The 21,627-nt window shown below is 40.1% G+C and overlaps 2 protein-coding genes across 3 annotated transcripts; one reads left to right on the forward strand and one right to left on the reverse strand.

The window, feature by feature from the left end:
• The first annotated feature begins 570 nt into the window (after positions 1–570).
• Positions 571–10,697, forward strand: aqp11 (aquaporin 11). Its single transcript, XM_027145494.2, has 3 exons — positions 571–1,240; positions 7,822–7,938; positions 8,904–10,697. Exons 1-3 carry the CDS (start codon positions 646–648, stop codon positions 9,017–9,019), a joined length of 828 nt encoding a protein of 275 aa, XP_027001295.1. The 5' UTR covers positions 571–645; the 3' UTR covers positions 9,020–10,697.
• Positions 10,698–15,539: 4,842 nt separating this feature from the next.
• clns1a (chloride channel, nucleotide-sensitive, 1A) lies at positions 15,540–20,820 on the reverse strand. Of its 2 annotated transcripts, XM_027145641.2 has the most exons (7): positions 20,392–20,819; positions 19,073–19,209; positions 18,711–18,839; positions 17,697–17,810; positions 17,440–17,607; positions 16,796–16,862; positions 15,540–15,811 (listed from the first exon to the last, which is right to left on the reverse strand). In XM_027145641.2, coding segments are annotated over exons 1-7 (735 nt in total). In that variant the 5' UTR covers positions 20,511–20,819; the 3' UTR covers positions 15,540–15,810. The 2 variants fall into 2 exon arrangements, with proteins under 2 accessions (XP_027001442.1, XP_027001363.1); XM_027145562.2 differs by lacking the exon at positions 15,540–15,811 and having other exon boundaries at positions 16,792–16,862; positions 20,392–20,820.
• Between the last annotated feature and the right edge of the window lie 807 nt (positions 20,821–21,627).

Genomic DNA, 21,627 nt, shown 5'->3' on the forward strand with positions numbered 1-21,627 from the left:
CATAAGAGTATAATCTCTGGAAGTATTATACTTCATCTGGGAAAAATACCGAATGACTAATTTGATTGATTCTAGATTGTATTCTGTTTCCATATTTTGTATTACAATGTAGTTTTGTATTTGAACATTTGGGATACTTTATTTTTTACTATATATATATATATATATATATATATATATATATATATATATATATATATATATATATATATATTTATATAATAATAAATACATAAATTAAATATTTATTCATTATTGTCTTACTTGCCCTATGATGGGTTGGCACTCTGTCCAGGGTGTATCCTGCGTTGATACCCGATGACGCCTGAGCTCCCCGTGACCCGAGTAGTTCGGATAAGCGGTAGAAAATGAATGAATGAATGTTGTCTTACAAAACGGAAATGTACCTTATAATAATCCTACTGCTTAATAATAATAATAATAATAATAATAATAATAATAATAATAATAATAATAATAATAGCCCTTTAGAATAGCCGGTAATAATAATAGCCGGTTAATTCGCCACAACCTGGCAACAGTAGGACAGTGGGCGTGGCCATCCTTAGACTAAAGGCGTAACGGTAAAGTTACAGAACTGGTCTGATAATGAAAGAGATGTGACGGTGACGGGAATCTGCGGAAATGTCTGTCGTGTCGGTATCTCTGTGTGTGCTCGGGGGGATCGTCATTGTGTGTGAGATTGTGAGGAGAGCGATTCCAAGCCTGTTCTCTGGGAACAGGAGAGATTGTGGAATCTACACTGCGGAGATCATTTCTACGGTTCAGCTTTGCGCATGCGCTCACGAGTTAAAGCTTCTGTCAGAAGATGCGCCTGAAATCGCTCTAAGCCTCACCTACGTTGTGTCGGTGATCCACGCGCTGACGTTCCGCGGCGCTACCGGTAACCCAAATGCGACGCTCGAGCGCTACTGGTGTAACTCTCTGGATGGCGCATGCGCACTGCGGAGGACCGCGTGCCAATTTGCTGCGTCCGTGGCTGCTTCTTTGGCCATGCGCCGCACGTGGGCTTTCGGATTCTCGGATCTACACGCGCGCCATGAGCGAGCAGGCTTCACGTGCGCGAGTCCGATCGCTAACGTGCATCTGCTGCAAGCCGTGACCGTGGAGCTCGCGTGCGCATTTGTTGTGCACGTAGCCGTGACTCTCACGCGCGGTGTGGAAGAAAAGTACAGAGTGCACGCTGTAGCCGCCGTGATCACTACAGTGGTGTATGCAGGTGTGTCATTGTGATAAGGAGATCTGGGTTAAGTCATATATAATATCAGCACACTAAATGCAATACAATAAATAGTGTTGAGTCTGTATATCATGCACTATATACTTAGGGTCACTCTAAAACTTAGGGTCACTATAATACTTAGGGTCACTATAATACTTAGGGTCACTCTTATACTTAGTCACTATTATACTTAGGGTCACTTATTATACTTAGGGTCACTTATTATACTTAGGGTCACTCTTATACTTAGGGTCACTCTTATATTTAGTCACTATTATACTTCGGGTCACTTTTATACTTAGGGTCACTATGTCACTATTATACTTAGGGTCACTTTTATACTTAGGGTCACTATTATACTTAGGGTCACTCTTATACTTGGGGTCACTCTTATACTTGGGGTCACTCTTATACCTAGGGTTACTATTATACTTAGGGTCACTATTATACTTAGGGTCACTTTTTTACATAGGGTCACTTATTGTAACGTACAGAAGACTATGAACGAACAGATGAAATCAAAACCAGTGTTTATTGATAGTTCAGGTCTGAGGTAAAGCTGCAAAGCTTGGAGACGTGGTGAAGGACGCTTCGCCCGTGCTCCGATAAACACACGCTCGATAAGGAGTTGAATCTGGTAACGTGCAGATCAGGATCTGGAAACGCTACTGAGAAGAAGAACGAGAGAGTCGAGTTAGTAAGTATAGCATACGAGACTGGACGGTGAATGAAGGTGAGAGCGTGGCTTAAATAGTCTGTGAGCAATTAGTGTTGAGTGATGCCAGGTGATGATTATCAGAACTCCGGTGATTGAGATCTGAAGGAAGTGTCGTGAGAACCTGCCGTATCCGTGACAGTACCCCCCCTGAGGGTCCGCTCCTGAGGACCGTTGCGATCTACGGCGCCGGGGAGGACGACCTCTACCTCGAGGTGCAGGTTTGTCAGGATGCGCTTCGTGGAACTCACGTAGGAGCTCTGGGTCTAAGATGTCTGCCCTCGGCACCCATGACTGTTCCTCTGGGCCGAACCCTTCCCAGTCCACTAGGTACTCGAGGTGTCCTCCACGGTGCCTGGAATCCAGAAGTTGTCGCCCCGTGTAAATTGTTTGGTCATTTTCTAGAGGAAGAAGATATAGGTGAGTGGTAGGGCTTTAGACAGGACACATGAAATACGGGATGGATGCGATAGTGTGAGTGGTAGGTCACCGGGTAATGTAGCTGGAAGGTCACCGGGTTGATTTCCTGGGTGATGGAGAATGGTCCGATGAACCGAGGACTGAGCTTTTTGCAAGGCAGGCGAAGACGTATGGTGCGTGTAGATAGCCAGACTTTATCTCCCACCTTGTATTGGGGTGCTGTTCTCCGTCGTGTGTCTGCATTAGTCTTTTGTCGTTGAATGGCACTTCGGAGTTGGGTGTGCGCGGTTTCCCAGACCCTCTCGCTCTCCCGATACCATTGTTGGACTGACTCTACCTCTGATGGTTCTTCGGTCCACGGGAATAGCCTAGAACACATTGAAAGGGAGTAAGACCGGTGGTTTGTTGGCGTAACGAGTTCTGTGCATACTCAGCCCATGGGAGGAATTGACTCCAGGAGTTCTGATGCTGGTGACAGAATGTCCGCTGAAATCGGCTCACCTCCTGGATCATACGCTCCGTTTGTCCGTTAGTTTGCGGGTGATAGCCTGAAGAGAGACTGACAGAGATTCTTAGAAGCCTGAAGAAAGCTTTCCCAGACTCTGGAAATGAACTGGGGGCCCCGATCCGAGACAATGTCCTCTGGGAGCCCGAAATGGCGAAATACTTGCTGGAATAGCACCTCGGCGCTCTCCATCGCTGTAGGAAGACCTTTCATCGGGATGAGCTGTAACATTTTTGATGTATGTATTGACTGTATTACCTTGGGAGACCGGCAGATCGGTGGCAAAATCTACTCCTAAATGCGACCATGGACGACGAGGAACGGGGAGAGGTAGGAGCTTGCCACACGGAAGCTGTCTGGGTGTCTTCGCCATTGCACAATCCCGGCAGCCCTGGACAAAATGGTTCACATCCTGCCTCATATTGGGCCACCAGTAGCGCTGCTGCAGCACGGTGACAGTCTGGTTCACACCGGGAAGTCCCGTGCCTGGAGACGAGTGACTCTTTTCAATCAATGTGGTCCTGAGTGAATGAGGGACGAACTTACGTCCAGGCGGACACTCTGGAGGAGGTGATGGAGTGTCTGGGATCTCATCCTCCTCGCTCCATTCAATTGGGCATGCGAAGATTTTATCCGCTAGGATGGGCTCGGGAGACAGCTTTTCTTCTTCTGGTGAGAATATCCGTGATAGTGCGTCTGCTTGTCCATTCTTTGAACCTGGTCGATAGGAAATGGAGAAGTTAAACCGTGTAAAGAATAGAGCCCACCTGGCTTGTCTAGAGTTCATTCGTTTGGCCTCCTTCAAGTACTGGAGATTCTTATGATCTGTGATCACGATGAAAGGATGTCTGGCTCCCTCGAGCCAGTGTCTCCACTCTTCCAGTGCCATTTTTATGGCTAACAGTTCACGGTCGCAGATATCATAGTTCTTCTCGGCCGAACTGAACTTGTATGAATAAAAGGTGCATGGATGATGAGCGGGGGATTCGCCTGTCCTTTGTGCCAGAACCGTGCCCACGCCGGTGGAGGATGCGTCCACCTCTACCCAGAAAGGTTTTGTGGGGTCTGGCTGAACCAGTACTGGCGCTTCGCAAAATGCCCTTTTTAGTCTCTCGAATGCGATTTGCATGTCTGGAGTCCAGATGAGTTTCTTACGGTTTCCACGAAGCGCTGTGGTGAGTGGAGTAACGATGAGACTGAAGTCCCGAATGAAGCGACGGTAGAAATTCGCGAATCCCAGGAATCTTTGGAGCTCCTTTATAAAGCTGGGTGGTGGCCAGGTTGTGATCGCTACCACCTTTTTATCGTCCATGCTGACGCCACGTTCTGATACATCATACCCCAGGAACTGGATCGTTTTCTGGTGAAATTCACATTTCTTGGCCTTCAGATAGAGAGAGTGATTGCGAAAACGTCACAATACTTCACACACATGGTTATAATGGTCTTTGGTGTTTCTCGAATAGATGAGGATGTCGTCAATGTTAACCATGACGTACTTGTTGAGAATGTCTCGAAGATAGAATGCATGAAATCCTGGAAGACGGCGGGCGCGTTAGCAAGGCCATACAGCATGACCAAATATTCGTAGTGTCCGGTAGGGGTCACGAAGGCAGTTTTCCATTCATCCCCTTGACGGATACGGATGAGGTTGTATGCACAACGAAGGTCAAGTTTAGAAAATATGGTTGCGCCACAGAGTTTTTCTAAGGCTGTGGGCACTAGAGGAAGTGGATAACGGAACTACTTGGATATGTTGTTGAGTCCCCTGTAATCAATACATGGGCGCAGGCCCCCATCCTTTTTGGAGACGAAGAAAAATGGAGATGCGACAGGAGAGGTGGAAGGCCGAATGTAGCCCTCAGCGAGAGCTTCCTGAATGTATTTTTCCATCGCCTCTTGTAATGGGATAGTGAGCGAGTTCACTTCCCTTTGGCAGTGGTGCATCCGGGAGGAGTTCAATGGCGCAATCCCAGGAACGATGAGGTGGAAGCTTTGATGCTCTCTTTGGACAGAAAACGTCACGAAAGTGATCATAATCCTTAGGCACAGAAACGGAGACGTTATCTGTGGGGCTCTCAATGGAGGTGCTGAAGACAGGAAGACTTGACGACTGGTTTCGATTTGGGGATTGTTGAGAAGCACTGTGGGAAACACCCATCGCCCCATCGTTTTATATCACCATTTTTCCAGGAGAGTTTGGGACAGTGTTGTATTAGCCAGGGTCGACCCAGGATCACTTCTGTAGTAGAATGTTCTAGGATAAGGAACTTTATTTGTTCATGATGAACAACGCCCCCCGTTAGTGTCACCTTGCTAGTACTCTGTGTCACTGGAGCTCGGTTAAGTGGTTTGCCGGTCACTGCATGTACCTGTAGTCTGCGCGGGAGACGCTCGCGTGTCAGCTTCAGTTGGTTAGCGAGTGACACTGATATGAAGTTTCCTGCCGAACCTGAGTCGATCATAGCGGTGACAGAAATGGAGACATGAGGAAGAGAAATCTGCACTGGGGTGGTGAGAGGTGAAGAAACTGAGGGTTCGGTGTGAACCGTACTCACCAGGGCTCGAGTTGGACGGACTGGGCATTTACAGATGAGATGATCTTTGCTCGCACAGTAGAGGCATAATCCAGCATTGAGGCGACGCTGTCGCTCTGGAAACGAAATCCGCGATGAGCCCAGCTGCATCGGTTCGGGTCCGGGCTGAGGCGTTTTCGCCGACACTCCCGGAGGTGAAGACGAGATGGAGCATGAAGACATGCGTTGCTCAGTGCAGATGGCTCGCTGGATGAAGTTTTCAGACCCATGGAGTCGTCGAATGCTGCGAGTTGTAAACGGAGATCTGGTTTCAAACCATTACGATATGTGGTGAGTAATGCCCTTTCATCCCAGCCACTAGCTGCCGCTAGATTGCGGAAACGGAGAGAGTATTCGGCCGCTGATGATTTTCCCTGCTGGATATGGTATAGTTTGTCGCAGATGGTGGTGTCACCCACCAGAATGCCAAAGACCTCTTGGAAGTACGCTGTGAACTCGGAGATCGAGTGCAGGAATGAGCCATTCTGGTGCCAGAGGTAATCTGCCCAGCGGAGAGCTTTACCGGTGAGTAGTGAGGTGATAAATGATACCTTGGTTCGCTTGGTGGGGAAACGAGAGGGTTGCATCTCGAAGATTAGAGAACACTGTAGCAGGAACCCTTTGCAGACTTCCGCGTTGCCGGAATAGGGCGCTGGATGGGAACCGTGACTACAGTGTTGTTGCTAGCCTGGTTGCTAGCTGGTAGCGCCGGTGGTGCCGGCGTTCTCTGCAGCTCTTGCCTGAGCACGTCAACTAATCCTTGGAGGACGTACGTGGGTTGAGTTGACATGAGGTTTGGTTGGTCCAGTCTTCTGTAACTTACAGAAGACAATGAACGAACAGATGAAATCAAAACCAGTGTTTATTGATAGTTCAGGTCTGAGGTAACACTGCAAAGCTTGGAGACGTGGTGAAGGACGCTTCGCCCGTGCTCTGATAAACACACGCTCGATAAGGAGTTGAATCTGGTAACGTGCAGATCAGGATCTGGAAACACTACTGAGAAGAAGAATGAGAGAGTCGAGTTAGTAAGCATAGAATATGAGACTGGACGGTGAATGAAGGTGAGAGCGTGGCTTAAATAGACTGTGAGCAATTAGTGTTAAGTGACGCCAGGTGATGATTATCAGAACTCCGGTGATTGAGATCTGAAGGAAGTGTTGTGAGAACCTGGCGTATCCGTGACACTTATTATACTTAGGGTCACTATTATACTTAGGGTCACTTATACTTAGGATCACTATTATATGTAGGGTCACTTATACTTAGGGTCACTTTTATACTTAGTCAATATTATACTTCGTCACTTTTATACTTAGTCACTATTATACTTAGGGTCACTTTTACACGTAGGGTTACTTTTAAACTTTTCCATTTATTCAAGTATGTGTGGCAGTAATGGCGAGTCAAGGCGAGAGCAAGAAGAGTTTCTCAAAGTGGAAAAATGCTCATTATTTCTTTAAAAAAGTAACAAAAAGTTAGTTTTAACAGTAATGTGTTACTTTTTAGCATACGTAATCAACAAAGTAATTGTGTGTGTGGAGTTTGCATGTTCTCCGCGTGCCTCGGGGGTTTCCTCCCCCGGTCCAAAGACATGCATGGTAGGTTGATTGGCATGTCTGGAAGCTGGAAAATGTCTTTAGCTACCTTATGAACTGTGTCCACATTATAGCAACAGTGTCCTCTCAACTTTAACCACTAGAATGGTTAAACGTGTGACAGCTGATGTCAAAGGTCACAAGTGGGGTTTTTTGTTGTTTTCAGCATATTACAGCTCTTGCCAAAGGGTTGGGAACCGAGAACTGGTTCTTATTCAGAACCGGTTCTTTTTTTAACGGGAACCGGAACCGTGCAGAATTTTTACATTTCGGTTCCAAATGCGGTTCCGATGCGATGGCGGGCAAAGCTTTAAATAGCTACGTCTTACCTCATGAATATTAATTGTTTACACTGTTTACTTTAATTGTTTTGCTAAGTTGTAATTCTGGATGTTAAATTTGATGTTGGATTTATTTAAATTTAAATTGATATGAATTGAAATGTTCTGTTTAAAATATTTAAAGAGTGATTTAATTAACACAAATGGAATTGTTTAAGTATTGTGCATTATTTTTCACTTTTATTATGGAATCGGAATCAGAACCGGGAATCGTAAGGCAGAACTGGAACTGGAACCGGAATTGGAACCGGAAAATTTCTTTTGATACCCAACCCTAGTTGACAATCCCGACAGAGGAATCTTCTGCCTTGTTGAGGGCAAAACGGAGAGCAGTGGGTGTAGAATGAGTAGAAAGAACATGTGCAGTCCTCACTGCAGCCTTCTGGTCCTCATTAATTCTGTCTGATTTGTGTTTCCCTTCAGGTGGCAGCACAACAGGAGCTGTGTTCAACCCAGCACTGGCTTTCTCAGCACAGTTCCCCTGCACTGGCAGCACATTTGCAAAGAATGGGCTTGTCTACTGGCTGGGACCCGTTTTAGGTGAGACGTCCGTCTTCTTGGATTCATTATACATTTTCTCCACTGTTGATATGATTTGAGATTTTCTCTTGTTTAAATCATCACAGAGCACAAATCTACATAAATTTGTCAAATTTCAGGCACAGGATTTTACTTTTAAACTCCTACCAGTGAATGCACATATGTTATTACTTTCTATGATAGCTGTACTGTATGTTTCAAACGCAAATTCAAAGCCAGCTTTGGGTGAATTTGTGTGAAAAATCACTAATTCCTCAGAATGTCACAAATACTGCTTAATCTTTTGAAGGACTAGTTGATTATGTATTTGAGGTTGAAGTTGATTATTTTCCCAATATTTCCCCTAATTTTTCCCGAGAATCTTCTGAGTTCTCAATGATTTAACATTTTTTATTTATTACTTTTTATCAATGAACAGTTAGGCTGTTAAACATCCACATTACAATTTACTTCCTGTTATCCTGTCCTTACATTATAGCAGCTGTAGTTACTGTAAATAAACGGGGGAAAATGTCATTTTAGCAATAAACTGGGTCTTTTACTGAATTTAGTTATATCTTCTGTTTAATCAGAAGACAGCACGGTAGATTGATTGCCTAAACATTTGCTTACACATTGTTTATTAATCAAGTTACAGTATGGTACATCCTCAGCTCTGGTGGCCCCTGAGCTCTAAAATCTCACATGCTAATTTCAAGTTCTCACTATAGGATTTTCAGATCTCAAAATACTAACAATTCTAGCAATGAGCATATTAGCAGTATGCTCATGGCACACTGGCAAAACTGCTGGAGGAGCACGCAAAACTAACAAACGAATTTTAATTGACCTAATGCAACAGTGATGACATGTATGCTGCTTTGCTGAACAACTTTCTATAGAGCAAAATAGTGCATCTTACAGGCTATGCTGCATGGATCAGTAAAGCAGAAGTCTGTTTTTTCTTGTGTGTGTGTGTTGTTCAGGCATGGCATGCTCTCTCCTGCTGTTTAATAAAGTCGGTATGGCTTTCACAACAAAGAGCCCACCACACAAGGACCAGAACCTTCATGCTGTCAAGAAGAGAAAGAAGAGAAACTGAACAAAAATGGAAGCATGAACATTGTTTCTTCGCTCAATTTTTTAAATGCTGGATAATGTTTTAAAATATTGATTTTGCACAGGAGCATAGGAAGGTATCTGTTTTTAGCAGGACTTGAAATAGGTGTTGGTTTGAATGGGGTATTTTATTTTATCTTACATCCTATAATGGTGAGAAGAGTTAGAACGTAAATGTACATATACATACTGAATATATAATTATCTAACAATAGATTTAATTAATAAACAGCTGCTAGTGCTGCTAGACATTACAGCAAAAAGTAACTGGAAATTAGTAGCACAAACAACACACTACAGGTCAAGAGCCCAGAGTTTGCATGAATTTAATGTGAATTATCATAACTTAAATAATAGGTGGATATACAGGTGTGATGTTTATGGTGTGTATGGAGTTCATTAATCTTTACTCTATACCCCTATACGGCAGACGATATCCATGACGGACATCAACGGAGAAATGAATGTTATATCAACTACTGTTTAAACAGTTTCACAGCTGCAGTTTATAAAAAGTGTTGAACGTCATCTTTTTTGATAGTGAAGATGTGTTCATTGTACGAGTTAGCCTTAAGCACATACCGTGAAACATTACAAAGCAAGAAAATAGGTTGTTTTTATGTTCAGACCTATCCATTGTTTATACATCATATTCCTATTCGAGTATGTTTTAAAAAGTGTATCTTTGTATTACACTGCAACATTCCTTAACCCAGAAATGTGTGATGGATTAGCTTTAGAGTTAACATTTTTAAAAAGGTATTTAGAGTTTCAACCATGACAACAGGTATGTCTCAATTAGCATGCTAGCTAACACGCTAGGTGGTGAATCACTGTGTTGTGCACACTATGTTAGGACACTGACATGGATGCTGGATCACTAAACATTTGGGCACTGATGAGTCAAATTCTTAAAAAGTGTAAAAACCCAAACATATAAAATATTTCTTATTTATAAATTATCTAAATCTAGCTTAATCACACACAGGTCTCTCATGGTCCTTCTGGCCGGATCTGAAGCTAGTGAGTGGATTTTTTTTTTATATGATTAAACACTTCAAAATTGTTAGGCTCAAGTCGTATATAATGTAGAACATATAAATTAAAGTTTAAACTTGATCATTTAAGAGCTTCAACCACAACAATGACAAGCTTAATAGATTGTATAATGAAGTTCGGTTTGTCCGTTTTCTTTCAAGCTGAGAAGCTTCAGAAAATATGACCTCATTCATTTCCAGTGGAGGAACATAGTAGGCAAAGATGTTTCCTGGTTTTTCAGTGCAGGAAGTGAATGTTCATGAAGCCTTGAAGGACTTTGTAATGATGAGGGACAGTCATTTCTCTGACAGCTAAACTCGGAGTTGATTGAGCCACACATGTTTGTTTGTTTCGATTCTGAGCTATTTTATCTGACAAGTAATTATTCCTCAGAACTATTCCTTGAATATCACCGACTACTAATTATACGCACATTATTGCTGGAATTTCTGGCCAGGGATGAAATCTGCCAGTAGTGTGAAGTGAGAAATTCTGAGTGAATATCTAATAAAGCACAATTCTAATACCTCTTATATACAGACACTGGACCAAGCTAACTTCATCAATACTTATTTCAATGCTAATAAATGTCTTGCAATAAAGGAATGGCAACATACAGCAAACATATGCCTGTTTTTTTTTCATAGTCAAGAAAACAAATGGGTGAAACCTACAATGTGTTTATGAAGTAAATTTGGACATAGTGATGACTTCATTGGGAATTTGGATCCATGAGGTGAGGTGCCAGTCTATGAGATCCATGAGGTGAGGTGCCAGAAGTAAACTACACGGATATGGCGAGAACATGTAATTCTCCACATAGACAGTAACTCAAGTTTAGGATCGATCCTAAACCCTGGGGCTCCTTCTGCACCACTGGATTAGACCAAAAGCTTGTCTTGTTGCATGACAGTTTTGATTGCATGGGACATGAAGTTTGGAGATCCACCATGTCATGCTACCTAGATATGCACTGCTGCCTTACATTTGATTTAATCTCAGCTGTCCTCTTAAGGGCAGTTCTAGTTCTCCATCAACTGACTGAAATTCATGATGGGGAGCAGAGATACAGAAGGTAGCATTTGTACCTTACAGGTCCAGGGTCCCAGGTTCAAATCCTGATATTCCCATCCATTTGAATTTTTACCCACCTTTCAAAAAACATAGCACAAGTTGAATTTCCATTAGGTGTAAATTTGTACATGAACTGACTTTCTGGAATAGGCTCCATATCCACCGACTAGGATAAAGTAGTTACTGAAGATGAGTGAGCTCATGGAGACCTGACAGATCATGCACATAACTCCATTGAATAATTCTGTTATTTATTCTGTTATTTAGCCAGTCGATCCCACAGCAAATGGAGGAAATGCAGTGTGTAAATCAGCTACACTGTTCTTCCTTCCTTTCTCATGAGGTTCTGGAACCTTCTGAGGAACGGAATTGTATAACCCCCCAAAATGGGCAGTTCCTGGTCAAGGTCCTGTTTGGTGTTTCCATCTCATTGAAGGAACGGTCACGGTTAGTCACAGGCGAATGCGGATCCATTGGCAGCTATTCCTTTAATGGGCAAAAAACAGGAAACAAACAACGAACAAGCAGGCAAAACGGACAGGGCATACTAACAACGACTCACAACCAGGAAGTGAACAAAACAGAGTACATATAGTGAACGAGAACCAATCACAAGACGGAGACATACAAAGACTAAGACAAAACACCTGGGGAAGAGATTGAGTGCAATTAATGTCCATGGTAACAAATAGGTGGGCGGGGTCAACAATTAACAGCAGGGAATGACAGCAGGCAGAAACAAAGGAGAACACAAACAGACTCATTACAGGAACTATGGCTGTCATGGCACAAGGCCAAAGTAAAGCTAAATATTAGAACATGAAGGATTTTATTTAAATGAAAATTATGGTGTTGGAAATAATGCTGATTATTCAAAGCTAAATTTTTGTTCACACTAATTGACATGGCAGTGCGCAAAATGTGATTTTACATTGTTGTTATAAACAGCATGCGGCTGCGTTTTTTTTTTTTTTTGTACATTTATGGCCTTTGGCAGATGCCCTTATCCAGAGCAACTTATCTGATTTTATACAACTGAGCAATTGAGGGTTACGGGCCTTGCTCATGGGCCCAGCCTTAGCAGCTTGGTGGACATGATATGTCTAGGTTACCTATACACAATAATCCTCTGTTTTAGATTTTTTTAGCTCACAACCTTTCTGATATACTGTATTATTAAAGCATTCATTAGCAAACCTTTTATTCTGTAAAGTTAATTCAGCACTATGTTCAGTATGGAAGACGAAAAAGGACCCTGTTTTCCACCAGTGGAAACATGCTACCGTTCTTCAAAAGGTTCCTGCAAGTGTAAGTTGAAAGACACATCAGGTCATGAAGGGAAACTGATAAGGTCTTTGTGAACTCGATTCTACTGTAATGTACGGTATGGACTCATGGAACCGTTGACCTTTGGGCTGAATGTTTTGGAAATGTACCAGTGAAAAGGTTACAAATATACACACGATGCTAAGTACACGATGTATATCAGCCTAAAAAGTAAGCTATTTACTTGTAAATGCCAAAGAGTGCACATCAAGAGCTTAATTTTTAAAATGGGTTAGTTTTATTTAGTTATTATTTGAAAGATCTGGATGAACTTCCTTTTTTTAATGCTGCTACTGCTACTTAGGATCTTAATGATTGCAGAACTTGTTTTTATCCTTATATTGGTTTACTGTTTGGGGGAAATAATTATATGTTTAACTACACACATTTTTATGGTTATTTGATATAGAGGGTAAGAGGCAAGTATACTACAAGACTCTTATCTGTTCTGGCACCAAGGTGTTGGAATGAACTTTACCTAGAGGTCCGGACAGCTGAGTCACTGGCTATTTTCAAGCGGCGGTTGAAGACCTACTTATTCAGGAAACACTTCAACTAGCACTTCTTTCCTTATCTTTTGCATTAAAAAAAAAAAAAAACTTTGACACTTTTTCATTGTAACTTTGTACAAATGTTTTAAACTCATGGTATCTTAAGTATTTAACCTAGAGAGCCAGCATTAATGTATTCAGTGCTAGAGATTTAAGTACTTATGTACATCGCTCTGGATAAGGGCGTCTGCCAAATGCTGTAAATGTAAATATAGAAGTTATAGAAATTAAATGACATTAAACAAATACATCAATCATCAAAACTAGAGTGTGCTTCCTCATCCCTTTCATCACACAAAGATTTCTTCAACCTGGAAGAATCTCGAGGTTGATTTCCACCAACTGAAGGCGATACAAAAATCAATTTTCCAAACATGATCTTTAAATGCAGGATTTATATCAGTGCATTTGTTTCTTTTAGCAAGCCATTCTAACGCATCCTTCTTAGAGCTGCTTATCAAATGTTTATCTAGCGATATCAATAGGAAGACGAGCCGATAGGAGAAGGTATTTGCACATAACAGGATGTTCAGTCCATCTGATTATTTCGTCTTGGCTTCCTGTCTCACCACTCCCATGTGTAAGCAGTAATTAGACATAATCCTTTCAGCAGCATAAAGATCATGGACATGGACACTGCTGTCTGCTCTGAGCTGCTTTGCCTTCAATTAAAATTAAAGCCAAGAGCTAATGTGACTTCATTGCGATGCATAGGATTACATGATGAGGAGGATTTGGAGTTAGATGATCGGCCTCAGCCTTGAACTCATTATCAGGTGCAATGTAAGCAATAAAACATGATGGAAAACAATGATTATTTTTCTAATGACAGCGTAAGCTGAAACAGTTTATTCCGTTTTTACACAAAATATGTTCTTTTATTTTCTCAAGAATTAAATGTCATACATTCACTTACCAGTTCCAGTTAAATAAAGTTAAAAGTTAATAAAACTTCATTCTGATATTAAGGGCTTGCACTGGAGACTCCTTCCAAAAATGGAAAAAAGATATCTTTTATGTTTAGAAAATCTGAGATTATAGTTTGTGTTATTTTTCTCTATTATTGATTGTTAAATGAAAAAATACAAAAAAAAAATCTCATAAAATGTATATTGAATGAATTCAGCAGACCTGACTGATTTTTCTAGAACAGCATGAACAGTAGTCTCAGCTACAGGGGAAATCTCAGGTGAGTTTGTCTTTTAATGTATTATTGTCTCTGTAGTTACACAGGAATGTGTACGATGGCTACCTTACTTAATCAAATCTGACTAATAAAACAGATATTTTGAACATTATCATATTATTGGTCATATTTATTTGTTGTTGGAGTTATTTACACATTGTTCAGAGCTTTTCTTGTCTTTACTAAGAGAGGGCAGAAAAAAAAGCGATGCTGTTGAGGGAATAACTTTAGAGCTGCTATAACAGAAGTAATAACAGGAACTGACTTATCTTATAGATGTTCCACAAATGGATGTCAAATTTAATTATGAAATGCTCAAAAGTAGGTCCATCTCTGATTAATATAGAACTAATTGTTCTATATTATTGGAATATAATAATATTGAATATAATAATCAGGCTAAGAGCCATATCACAGCACACTTTGTCTGATATTGGTGTCCTTTAACCTCCTACTATCTACCTACTATCTAGTAGGTAAAAAGCAGTACACCACTGGAGTCCTGAATGTCTGAATTCTCTGTATTTATACAGTAAAAGCGTAGGTTCAAAATACGCAGATGATCCACTGCTTCTGCTGAGATTCTATGGAACGGATCTGCACTATCCCATAAGGCAACAGGACTGGCATAGAAGAGCTTTGAATCAAAAATGGTGGAAGGCAGTGTTCTTTTAAAGTAATCTTTAACAAGCTTAACACCCGAGCAAACTGTTTTCTTGCTGATAGTTTAAAAACAAAATACATCTTTTGCAAAAAAATAATAATAATAATTGGTGGTTATTATTACAATGCCAACATGGTTTCCGGATTGTATTTATACTAGACAAGTATACGGATCAGTATGTACTGCATCAACAGCCGGTACTACCACAGTATTTTGGACGCACACCGTCATGCTTACTTAAGCAATAAGGTTAGGAAATTATTAGGATATGAAACATTAATATGAGCACAAGTTTAATATACATATACGATGGGATCATTTGCAGCTTTTTAACACTGTGACAATAATTCAGACCTAAACAGAACATAAACACACAATCTCACTTTTGTGGAGTCTAATAAAATCGAAGACTAAGCAGTTCTTTAAGTAATCATGTCAGTTTGAGAACAAAAGCTCATGAATGATTTACAGATCAGTGAGCTGTAAACACAAGGATGAACAAGGAGCAAACTTTGCCCAGTTGATAATCGTGGTGCAAAACACTAAATCGAAGCAACCCACAAAAAACTGATACAGGAAAAGCAGCCACGCTCACCACAGGAGTGTTTCTATTAAATTGACACAATGAAAAAGACAAAAAAATTATAATAAAGACTAAAAGACAATCTTTTACAAGAGCTTTATACAAAAAAACAACATTTTATTACATGATATTTCTTACAAATACAAGTTTTAGAGAGCACTTATTATTTGGTCTGAAGGACGAATACAAAACAGAACACAGTAACAAATGGAGCTGGCATGGGGAAACCTGGGTTGAAATTCAGCAGCTCCACTTAACGTGGGAAGCAGACAGGAGAAGACGGCTTCCTGAACGAGTCCTGGTCACTCAAAGCCCCTTAAGTGCTTCAGTTACAGCTGTGAAATATACTGCATCTGTAAAATAAAATAAAAAAAAAAAAATACATTCTTAACTGAATTGAGGTCAGGGCTTGACCGACTGCACAATTTCTACATGTTCATGCTCTTGGTTTTGAAAGCAAGTCAGTAAATAATAGAAACTGTTTTTTCCAGGTTGTAATGTCTATTTTGCCTACCAGATATCATCTGATCATCCAACAACAGGCTACACACACACACACACACACACCACTCAAAATCATGGCATAATTTCTTGTGAATAAAACTTCCTTTACATATGGTTTGAATATGAAAACACAACGTGTGTGTGTGTGTGAGTGTAAAGCTTGTTGGGAGAAGAAGAAGAGAAGAGAAGATATTGCCCCCAGCTGGACAAATGCATACAACAAGTGTGAAATATTTACAAATGATTGTTTTTGGGGGCCCAACAAATTGCAATGCCCAATGCTTGTGTGCGTGTGTCTGTGTGTGTGTGTCTGTGTGTGTAAAACTTGTTGGTAGATCAGATTTTGCCCTCAGCTGGACAAATGCATATAACAAGTGTGAAATATTTATAAATGAGTAGCTTTTGTTTTTTTCTAGAGGCCTAATGAATTGCAATGCCCAATTTGTGTGCGTGTTTGTGTGTTTTGGGTGCATGTGTTAGTGGACATTTTATGTGTGCCTTTTTGTGTCTGTATGTATGTTCATTGTGCTGAAAAGGGAAAAAGTATGACCTATTGCCCCACTAAATGTGGCAGGGTCAAATTGACCCTGTGCTCTTGAGGAGGAATGTATGTAGTTTACAAACACATAGCTCAACAAAAATAGACAAAATTATCTCACTAATTAATTATTAAATATTATTTAATTAAATCCTGGTAAATTTCAGGCAAATATGTGGAAGAAAACCCAAGATATGACACATTAAACTTTCCACCGAGGTCAAATTGTCCTGTGGTCTGCAGGAGGGTTAAGCTTGTACATTTTTACTGGTACTAATATGGAGATATTATTTACCAGTGATCAACATCAGCATCATCAAACTGCCCAGCTACTGCTGATTTTGGGTCGACCTCCATTCCATCTATATTCCAACAAATACAAAGACAGAAATCAGGGATTATTTGTAATTTTCTGGGCTGTGGGATAGTTATGAGATCATCATCTTTTTAAATATATACTTAGTCCATTTTAACTAACTAAACAACTGTAAAATAACAATAAAAATCACAGGATTTTCCACTTACACGATTATACAAGGTGACTGTAGCTAACGGGTCAATTCATCAATCATTACTTTAGAACACAGTTTCAATTAAATGTAATCAATAATCATAAACAAAACACTGGACATTTATGAATGTGTCTTGATCAGATCAATTGCCTATAGTTGGTGTCTGAAGGTTCAGCCATGATTATTTGAGGCTTGTTTCCAACAATTTATTAAGACTTCATTTGAGTTAAAAAAAAAGTAAAGAATTTTGGCCCATATTTACAATTAGCCTCATCACTGGGCTTTAGCTTTATACTGACACCTTGTGGTTACTTAACCAGACTTTAACCATCATTTATGCAAAAAAAAATTTCACTTCCTGATTTAGTTTACTTTCCACATCCTACTTGCAACTCAAAAACACTGGAAAACTGAAAACATTGCAGACCTTCAAACTCAGCTGACGGCTCATCAGTACGAACTCCGGCCATGTGAAACTGTTGTGTGACAGACTGAGCGAGCATCCCTTCGAGTCTTTGCAGCGTGGCCTGGCCCTCAACGGTCAAGTGTGACAAACCTTCTTCATATGTGTAGAAGGTAGGTACGTCACCCTGGCCTTGATGTGAACAGGAAAGAGAACGCATAACATTGAGCAACATTGACTCTGTTGCTAAAAGGGTAGGACTTCAAAAACAGACTCTTTACCAGTCTCTTCCTCTTCATACTCATCCCCCTCAAACTCATCATTGTCAGAGTCTGCATCCTCAGGATCAGGGTGCAAAGCCTGGCAGTCACACATGGCGGAAAACATGGATTCCACTGCAACACATAACACGGCAGAGTTTGACAAACAATAACTGAAACTAAACCAATGTATTCTCACAGGAAAATAAAATTGTGTATAGACTGAAATACACCTAAAATTAAATCCTTCATGCCTCTAGCAGCACAGCATGTCACAAACTGAGTCAGAATATCCAGAACATACTCAAAACCGAAGCTAACAGAAAAAACACAGGAACACATCCCCCCCCCCATGCCTCATCACTGTTTCTTTCTTGCATGATGTTAAACTTTAGTGTGCAGGGTTTTCATGGCTCAGCAAAATTTCCACCGCAGTGACAAAATAAAAAAATTGGCATAAAAACCTTGGCCAGCCTGCTGGGGTGACTTAAGCAAATGGTGTTTTACTTTATATTAACCTTTTGTGAAGTATGGTTTTAAAGCCTCTGTATTTAAGCCAAACTAAATCAGTCATGAAGTGCTCCATTTGCTCTGCTATAAAGCAGAGAGCTTTGTTATGCATGTGTGTGTATGTTATTAGTGTGAACTAGTATGCTACTGTAGTAGCATATAAAACAGAGGTTAGGGAGAGTTTTTTCAGAGAAGGAGTTTATGGAGTTTAAAACAGCTCATATAATAGCAGTATTTTATATCATAATTATTATGCAATCTGCTGAATAAATTATTAAATTATTCACTGTTGAACAATCGACACCACTTGTAAACTTTAATATCTAATCTATAGCTAATAGTAAACAGTTTTATATATGAATTGAAAGTACTATGCATTTAATGCATAAAGCTCAAGTTTTGTGACCACTTGCCACACCCCAATCACACTGCATGGTTCACTGAACAGCTTTAAGAAACATGGAGCTGTGCATTAAAAAGCTCCGATTTAAAACAAAGCTTCAATCAAGGCACACACACACTCACAAGCTGTTTTATCGCTGGGCACAAATCGGATCTCTGTGATGACCTCATCCTCATCACCTTCATCGTCTTCACTGCCCTCTTCGCCTTCGTCATCTGGAGCTTTCTCCCGCATCTCAGCCTCGTTTTCATCTGGTAATTCAGTCATTTAGATTATAAAACTTTAAGCAAGTGAAGCCTAAATTGTTGAGCTTAATTATTACTTATCTTAGAATTATTTAAGAAACAAATCTATCCATTAACCTGACACAAATACAATATTCATCAGTCTAAAAGCTAGAAGATTTCTTGTCTCATTTAAACACATTTCCATAATCTGCGCCTTTATTGAAAGCGTCACAGGTTACAGACATTAATTTGCCTACCGTTCAGTTTTTTGTTAACCAGCACGTACAGATGTTCCTGTGGATAAGCACTCAGGTCTCGAGAGATGGCATGCAGGCTGATGGTGGGATAATCAAGTGAGAACCCCATTCCCGAGCCATTGAACCATGACAGGCACCTGACAAGAAAGCATATTAGTGCTGTTATTGGTCCTTACACTACAATTATTACAACTAAGATGAACAATCAGACACTATCATAAATCTAATTTAAACAATGTTCTCCTGCTTGGTGTGGAAGATTCGCTACTCTCGTTCTGCACTGTGTAAAGTACAGTAAAGAAAGATTACAGCCCCCAGTATATCACCATACAAACCAAATATATAAAGCATTGTACACATGTCAAGAAACCCTACTGGCTCTTTCAAAGACCTCATCCAAGGACATTTATCCGCTGCTCATGCAAAAACAAAAAGCGGCCCAAACAAAAACCAAGTGAAATCGACATGACACGAGAAGCAGAAATGTCGATAAAATCTTGAGAATCTTCATTTCTTTCAGGTGGATGAGAGTTTTTAAGAAATTAAGATATTTGTGTAGCTTGGAAAGTAAAGGTAGTGTGACTTTTTTAAACATGAAATCAGTGTTTGTTGGTCATTATACAGTGGCTTTAAAAATGCATTGACAAAAGAACTAGGAATAGTTCCATCATTGCCTTTGTGTGTTCTTCCTCGGACCCAAGGTTTGTTACGACTGTACGTAAAAGATGTTTGAGATCTGAATGTGTTCCACTGGACTACTCCATTTAGACTAATTAAATGTGTAGAAAACATCACACACTGGAACACAACAATCTCTAATTCTCACAATTTGGATGCACTTAACTATTACAATTCCCACCATTAAAAGAACTAATCCTAATTCCCAATCTCTATTTTTCTAGTTTGGGGGAGTATCAGTATCACATGGCTATGATGGCTATGATCACAAATCATAATATTTCACAAGACCTTCATTTGTCTTGTCTTGTATAGTATAGTGTTATTTATGTCTGTACTTCTGAGAGTCACAAACAGCTGGAACCAAATTCCTTGTGTTTCGACACACATGACTCATAAACATGATTCTGATTCAGATCTAAAGCTAAACAGGTGTCTATTAGCCTTTCTTGTTTGTTAGTAAGATTAGCTTCGTATCTTAGGTGTACAAATGTTAGCTGAGATATCAGGTAAACGGTTTCATTCGAATCAATCTACACCTTTAAAGAGTTATATTAAGCTTGAACAACGTTAGACGTAAACAAACCCACTCGTGTACACAAACACAACACGTTATACAGTGTAATATTGCTGCTACTTACGCTTCAGCTACATACAGCGTCCCTGCGCCGAGTCCTTTACCGTCTAAAACCGCTGTTGTCTCTACCTGCTGATGCCGAACTCCCTCAGCAGGTCGAGGCAAACTTTTTAACACAACCATAATTAGACAAACTGAATAAAAAACACCTCACTTGTCACGGTGTTTTCTTCCCAGAGCTAGCTAGCTAGCTAACTCGGCTAAGTGCTAAACAACAAGATGCTAAACACCTGCTAGCCTCAAATCTAGCTAACAACTGGAATGTTATTCTATCTAAAAATAAACATTCCAGGTTTAGTTGTGTATAATACGGTTTAGACTGATTAAAAAAGTAAACAGACGGTTTGGGAAATGAACTACTTTTTGGTATTATCACCACGATGCTGCACGTTACTTGTGTCGTTTTCACTACGCGCCACACAAACCCCTGGGCGCGTCTCAATCCACAATCTAGGGCCCTACCTAGAAGGGCCCTACCTAGGGCACTTTCTATACTGCAATCAGACACGTTAACACTTTTCAGTGGAAAAGGAGCTGATAAATAATCAGGCTGGTGGATTTTAGTCTCATTTACATATCAAAACTTTTAACATGAATGTTTTTACAAAAAGAGCACTTGAATAGCACAGGATATAATAAAGTTTTATCACGGTAGAATAGAAATAATACATAATAATATATATTAAACTGTTCAGTGACAAATACATCATTTTTAATTAATCTGTAAAAATGCGAAATTGAATAATGACTTATGAACAGTACACATTTACTTGTTAACATTTTTTACATTTAAAAGTATCATAATTTTCACTGTGACTTGAATACATTTTTGGCTGGATAGACTCCATTAAGACTCCAATAAGACTCCATTAAGACTCCATTTAACACATTATGTATAACACCCCTGGTAAACAACATATACTTAAGCTACTAAACACAGGGGTTGATTTAGGATACAGCACATTGCAGGCTTTTTTTTAACTGCCAACAGGAGAAAAGACAACATTTCCTGTAGATATATAATAATGAGAGGATCTTCACTGCCATCTTCAGCTCTAGAAGTAATATTACAAGACAAAAGTCAGATGAACAAAAATAATGGAAATACTACTACTACAACTACTACTACTACTACTACTAATAATAATAATAATAAAGATTATGATGTTTGCTAAAGCTGTAATAAACGCAGAGGCGTTATTCCACAGAGATACGCTTATCACGTTTATTTAGGTTTTGG

This window comes from Tachysurus fulvidraco, chromosome 13 (assembly GCF_022655615.1).
Source record: "Tachysurus fulvidraco isolate hzauxx_2018 chromosome 13, HZAU_PFXX_2.0, whole genome shotgun sequence".
Lineage (NCBI taxonomy): Eukaryota > Metazoa > Chordata > Actinopteri > Siluriformes > Bagridae > Tachysurus > Tachysurus fulvidraco.